The sequence below is a fragment of the Rhinoderma darwinii genome, chromosome 13, assembly GCF_050947455.1.
Source record: "Rhinoderma darwinii isolate aRhiDar2 chromosome 13, aRhiDar2.hap1, whole genome shotgun sequence".
NCBI lineage: Eukaryota > Metazoa > Chordata > Amphibia > Anura > Rhinodermatidae > Rhinoderma > Rhinoderma darwinii.
In genome coordinates, this window is record NC_134699.1 from 25,739,678 (window position 1) to 25,746,206 (window position 6,529).

At 45.6% G+C, this 6,529-nt stretch overlaps 1 protein-coding gene across 4 annotated transcripts in view; it reads left to right on the forward strand.

Moving 5' to 3' along the window:
• Window positions 1–357, forward strand: part of PABPC1L (poly(A) binding protein cytoplasmic 1 like) — a 37,383-nt gene extending 37,026 nt beyond the window's left edge. For all 4 annotated transcript variants that reach the window (XM_075847001.1, XM_075846998.1, XM_075847000.1 and 1 more), the window contains one exon: window positions 44–357. In XM_075847001.1, the coding sequence (XP_075703116.1) occupies window positions 44–124 (81 nt within the window). In that variant the 3' untranslated portion in view covers window positions 125–357. The remainder of the gene's footprint in view (window positions 1–43) is intronic.
• Window positions 358–6,529: the final 6,172 nt, after the last annotated feature.

Here is a 6,529-nt window from a genome sequence, read left to right on the forward strand (position 1 = left end):
CAAGGTTTACTTTTTCTATGGGCTAAAATGTATTTTCTTATAGGTTGAAGAAGCAGTCGCTGTCCTGCAAGCCCACCATTCTAAGGACCCCACACATAAAAGCGGCCCACCTTCCCTCATGTGAAACATGACTATAGGAGCGCTGTAAGGACTTGTAACTTCAGTACACTTTGTATCAAGTGCACAGTGGAAGCAGATTGTACGTATTTAGGAAGGACAATCATATTTTGTTTGTGTAGATATAGTATTATGTAAGGTAAAGTCAATTACATTCTCAGAGATAAAAGATAACTATATATGTCTTTTATTTTTTTTCTTGTTTCGTCTTTTTCTTTCTGCATTAAATAAAAACTTACAAAAGCAAACTTGTTTCATATTACATTTCTACACTTTTTAAAAGTTTTCACCTTATATTGTTGTGAGATCTAAGATGGGTTTTTCTGCAAACATTTATCCCTATTCACAAGATAGGTGATAAATGTTAGATTTCTGGGACCCCCACAGCTGCTGGTGCAATGGTCCGGAGTCCCCCATTCCTCATCACTTGCACATCTGTGGTGAGGAGATCTTTGTAAAGAGCAGCAGTCAAGCGTGTGCACTGCTATTCCATACAACCCTACAGGAGATACAAAAGCAGCCCTCTAAGAGCAGGAAGGAGGAGGAACAAGGGACTCGGACCCCCAGTACAAATGATCCTGCGATTCTAGCAACCTAACGATTTTCAATTATTTGTGATGAACTCTGTGTTAAAGAACCAAATGGTTGTCCAATAGATACGAAATGAAGGAAGAAAAAGTTTGTCAATGAACAGTTCTACAGTCTCAGACTGCATGGCTTTAAACTAATAGAAATAGAGAAGTTGAGTTGTCACTTTTATTATTCAGGTAATCGGCTGTGGAATGCTGGAGCTTCATGATACAAGTTTGGTCATGAAAAACCTCATTTGTCAGATGTAGTGACAGCCACAAAATCTGTTACCTTAGGGGATAGTTTTAACCTATGACAGTGCTTAGATACTTGCAGGGTTGGTTTTTGTTTTGGCCAGATTGGCAATTCCTTTTTTATGACGTCCTTTTATATCAAAGCCACTAGGGCGCGGCTTCCGTAAATGTTTTACCAAGCTTTTTATATGATGCTTTTAAAGATGAAAGGTTTCTCAGCACTGCACCATATATAAAGTTGGATTCTTAAACGGTCTGGGTTAAAGGGCTTGTCTCGATTCAGCAACCCATGTTCATATTTAGTATTAGGGCATAGGAACGTCAGAGAGGAGTCCCCTGCTCAGGAACTGCTGGAGCACATTCATTTGGATAGGTGCCATATAATACAAATCCCATAAGGCGGCTGCCTGCAGTTTTCCCTGGTGGTAACCGCTGATCACTTGGTTTTCTGCAACCAGTTCCATAGCGAGCAGCTGGCTTTTTTAGGATTTTATACTTTTGTATTCAGTTATAAGTGATGATGTCTTCACCAGTGTCCCTTCTATCATGTTCAGATCTATAGATGAGACGGATATTTAGATTTACACTGAATGTTTGTATGTACACATTTATTGCAGAAAATGTATTCGTTAACTAGATCTGTCAGCTATGTGGCAACCAATATGGCCACCATTACGGCTCCCGCAGGGTTTGTCATCCAGCTTTTACAGTTACTTGAATGGTAAATCTGCAAATTTATGCAGCCATTCATACACCGCCCCTGTATCAATGCTATTGCCAGTCGGTATGGGTAACTGTGTAAGGCTTCGTTCACATCTGCGTCTGGCTTCCGTTGATGGGTCCTGTTAAGACATTTGTCAGGGGAACACATGAACGTAAAACAAACGGAAACCATAGCTTCAATTTGCATTAAAGGTAATGCTTCCATTGCAAATGGTTTCAGTTTGTCTCCTTTCCGCAAGTTTTCAGTTTTGTTTTTTTAATATTCTTTATTTTTGGGTATTTTCAACAAAAAGAAATCAAAACAAGCAAGGAATGTACAGCAAGACAGAAAATATACGCATCCATCATACATATCCGGCAAGTGAAAACAGAGAGAACCAAAGCAAGTCAAAAAATAAAACAATCCGTATTATGCATAGAACACTTCCATACAATGCAACATATTCCTCTGTACCAGCAGAGAAAAACCAAATAAGGTGGATAAGATACATGGATATTGGGAATACATAGCAATACATCACAATCGATACTGACATTGCATCCAGGACAGTGGGCACCACGACAGACTGCATCAGAACCATGACACTCGATAAGACGTTAATTCCATACTCTGCATCAGGTAGAGAATAAGGAAAGTAGGCAGAACCAGAGGACCCGCACTCCCGCTATCAGGGCGGATCAAGCCCATTTCCCCCCCCCCCCCCTGAAAAACCTATGAGACCTATGCATAAAGTAAATAATTGTCCGAATCACAGAACTCCTGCCAGACCAATCTCCCCGACCTTGGATGTTCTTGCTGGACCTGTGTTGCCTCCTCCATCCTCTGCAGATGTAAAATCTCCTGGAGCCATTCAGTAATGGTTGGCACGCTACTGGTTTTCCATAACCGTACGTGCTGCGATCAACAGGAAACTAATCAGGGTTTTCGTGTATCTTTTGATCGCTCCAGGGAGCATGGAAAGAAGCAACACCTCCGGGGTATTGGGAAGCACTTGACCTGTGATTTTCTGTATCCGGTCCACCACTGTAGCCCAGAATGAGTTCATTAACGGGCATCCCCACCTAATATGCAGCATCGTACCACCAGCCCTGCTACACCGCCAACATTCATCAGGTACCGCCGGATAAAAGGAATGAAGCAATGCGGGGACCCTATACCAGCGCGACAAGATCTTGTAATTAGTTTCCTGGGCCTTGCAGGAGATGGAGAAGCTATGGTACAGGGCAAAAGCTTTTTGACCAGTCAGCCGACGACGGTGGCGAAGTAAGCTCCCTCTCCCACCCCTTCACAAAGGAAGGTGCAGGATTTAAATAACGAGGTTCCAAACACTTATAGACGAGGGAGATAGTTCTCTCTGGAGGGGTAGAAGCAACACATAGCTGCTCCATCGGTGTTCGATCCCTGTGCAAAGACAGCCTCGCCTTGTTAGCAGTATAGAAATGTTACAGCCTTAAAAAGTCCCAACGACCGACCGATGATCTCTCCAGCTCCGGGACAAGTGCCTCAAAGGACTTCAAGCCCCAACTCGTCAGAACATGACGGAAAGGTCAAGAAGTTGGGCCGCTTCCCAGGTGGAAAGTCCACATTATGGGATATCGCCATCATCGGGAGGGATCCCTATAGCCAGAGCTCGGTAATGTTTATACGTGAGTACCACTTGTCCCGCAACCAAAGGGAGCAGATCGTTCTCCCGCCCCTTAAAGTACCGCACCCGGAGCCATGGAAGTACAGTAAGAGGGACCGGCGCCAAAAGAGTCTCCAGTCTCACCCACAACTTAGAGTCCGCATGGTGGAACCAGTCCAAGATACGAGCACTCACCGCCGCAAAGTAATAGGCCAGACAGTCAGGCAATCCTAGCCCCCCTCTCCGCTTACTCTTGAAAAGGGTAGCTTTCGCTATTCTGGCGGTCTGCCACGCCAAACAAACCTAGCCAGTGCTTTGTTTAACTGAAGGAAAAAAAACCTGGGCAAGACACATGGGACCGTCTGGAAGAGATACATCAACCGCGGCAGGATATTCATCTTTATCACATTTATCCTACCCAACCACAAAAAATCCTTGGCTTCCCACTTGTCCAGGTCAGCTCTAAGAGTCTGAAGAATAGGCAGAAAATTATGAGAGTAGGAGTCCGCAAGAGTCACAGGTATCCGCACCCCTAAATATTTAAGCGAGCCAGACTTCCATGCAAAAGAATAATTACTACGCACCTGATGAGCTTCCGACACCGACAAGGAGATATTCATGGTCTCGCTCTTAGGGTATGTGCACACACACTAATTACGTCCGTATTTGACGGACGTATTTTGGCCGCAAGTACCGGACCGAACACAGTGCAGGGAGCCGGGCTCCTAGCATCATACTTATGTACGATGCTAGGAGTCCCTGCCTCGCTGCAGGACAACTGTCCCGTACTGAAAACATGATTACAGTACGGGACAGTTGTCCTGCAGCGAGGCAGGGACTCTTAGCATCGTACATAAGTATGATGCTAGGAGCCCGGCTCCCTGCACTGAGTCCGGTCCGGTACTTGCGGCCGAAATACGTCCGTCAATTACGGACGTAATTAGTGTGTGTGCACATACCCTTAGACATATTCATCTTATAATTACTAAAATAGCTATACGTTCGGATGGCTTTCATCAAAGGCGGTAATGATAGGTGTGGACGTGTAATATAGAACAATAAGTCATCAGCAAACGCAGACACCTTAAAATGCAGATCACCAAACTGAACCCCCCTTATGTCAGCATTATTCCGTACTGCTACCAAAAGATGCTCCATCACCACCGCAAACAGCAGAGGAGACAGTGGGCAGCCCTGTCGAGTCCCATTACCAATCCGAAATGGAGCAGAAAGAGATCCATTAACCCTAATACTCGCCTGGGGATGATTGTAAAGGGACATTATACGCGTCAACATTAAACGACCTACTCTCATCTGGCCAAGAGCCGCCTCCAGAAACCCCCAATCCACCTGGTCAAAGGCCTTCTCCACATCCAGCGACAAAAGCATACATGGAATGCTACTCTTCGTCACGTGATGAATCAGAGAGAAGGTCTTCAACGTATTATCTCTGGCTTCGCGCCTTGAGACAAACACCACTTGATCCGGGTGAATCAGGGACCCCAGAAACCCGGCCAGTCTATTCGCTATCAACTTAGCATACATCTTAGCATCCGTGTTGATGAGAGAGATTGGCCTATAGCTCGCACAATGTTGCGGATCCCTACCCTCTTTCGGGATGACCGTGATATGAGCCTGTAAAAACGCATCAGGGAACCTCACCTGTTCCGAAATGGAATTAAACAACTCCTGCAATGATGGTACCAAGTCCTCTGCCATGGACTTGTAAAATCCTGCCGTGTACCCATCTGGCCCCGGACTCTTCCCTGCCGGTAAAGCTTTAATAACCTGCAGTAACTCCTCTCTAGTGAATGGTAAATCCAGGTCCAAAGCCTCCTCTGGAGACAACCGAGGCAACGCAGTGTCCCTAATATACTCAGATAAAGAGAGCAGTGATTCGGGAGGAACATTACCCAGAGTAGGAGAGGGCAGGTTATAAAGTGAGGAATAATACTCACAGAAGGCCGATGCTATATCCTCCGTCTTAAACGCCAGCTCCCCCGCTACAGTTTGTATCGAGGGTATAAAGGAAGACGCCCCCTGCTCACGCATCGCCCTCACCAACGCCTTCCCCGCCTTATTACCCCACTCATAATAGCGGGAGCACACCTGACGGAGCCGAGCACTATTCCTGTCCAGCAACAATTGAATCTCATGGCGAGTCTTAGTTAGTTCCCGAAGAGTGCATTCTTGCAGCGTCTGTTTATGCTGGGATTCTAAGGACTGCACCCTAACTAGAAGAGCCTGCAGCTTCGCCCTTCTCTCCCTCTTAAGGCGAGCACCATGCTTGATGAGGACACATTTAAGAGCCTCCCACTTCACCGCTGGGGCGGTTTCATCCCTAGCATGATCCCCCCTAAAATTCTCCACCGTTTTTTTCAACTCGATCAAACACAATGGGTCCTTCAGCAAAGATTCGTTTAGGCGCCAGGTAAATTCTCTGCGACGCTGCGGAGAAAAGCGTAGTACACAAGACACCGGAGCGTGTTCATAGAGAAGCATACTGCCAATGGAAGTCTCCTTCACAAAAGATAATAGACTATGGTGAACCATGACGTAATCAATCCTGCTGTAAGAGTTATGGGCAAACGAATAGAAGGTGAAGTCCCTATCGTCCGGATGAGTCAACCGCCATGCATCACAAAATTACATATCTCTGAGCCTCTTCCTCAATTTGTTCAACTTATTGTATGCCAGGGAAGTCCGCCCAGAGGACGTATCAAGCAAAGGATTAATGGCCAAATTAAAGTCCACACATAGGATAGGCGCGCCCGACGAAAAAGAGCCCAACTCTTCCAACATCTTCAGGAAAAAAGGAACTTGGTTAGTGTTAGGAGCATAAATATTGGCTACCGTGACCGGGCGGACCCCTACCTCACATTTCAGAAAAATAAATCGTGCCTCAGAATCCACATAGGTATCTATCACCCTACCCCGAAAAGATTTATGTAGAAATATAGACACCCCCCTAGTCTTGCCATGCGGATTACTGCAGTGGTATCCCACCGGGTAATATTTATTTAGAATAATCGTAACCTGATCCGCCAGGAAGTGGGTTTCCTGAACACAAAGTACCTGGATCCTCTGTTTATGTGAAGCATACAAGATCTGAGACCTCTTCTCCGGAACATTAAATCCCTTCACGTTCAGGGATAAGATGTTGAAATCAGCCATTATCCATGAACTCAAAGAGAACCAGGATGCATCCAATCACAAAATACTTGCGTTAGCCAGACGCTG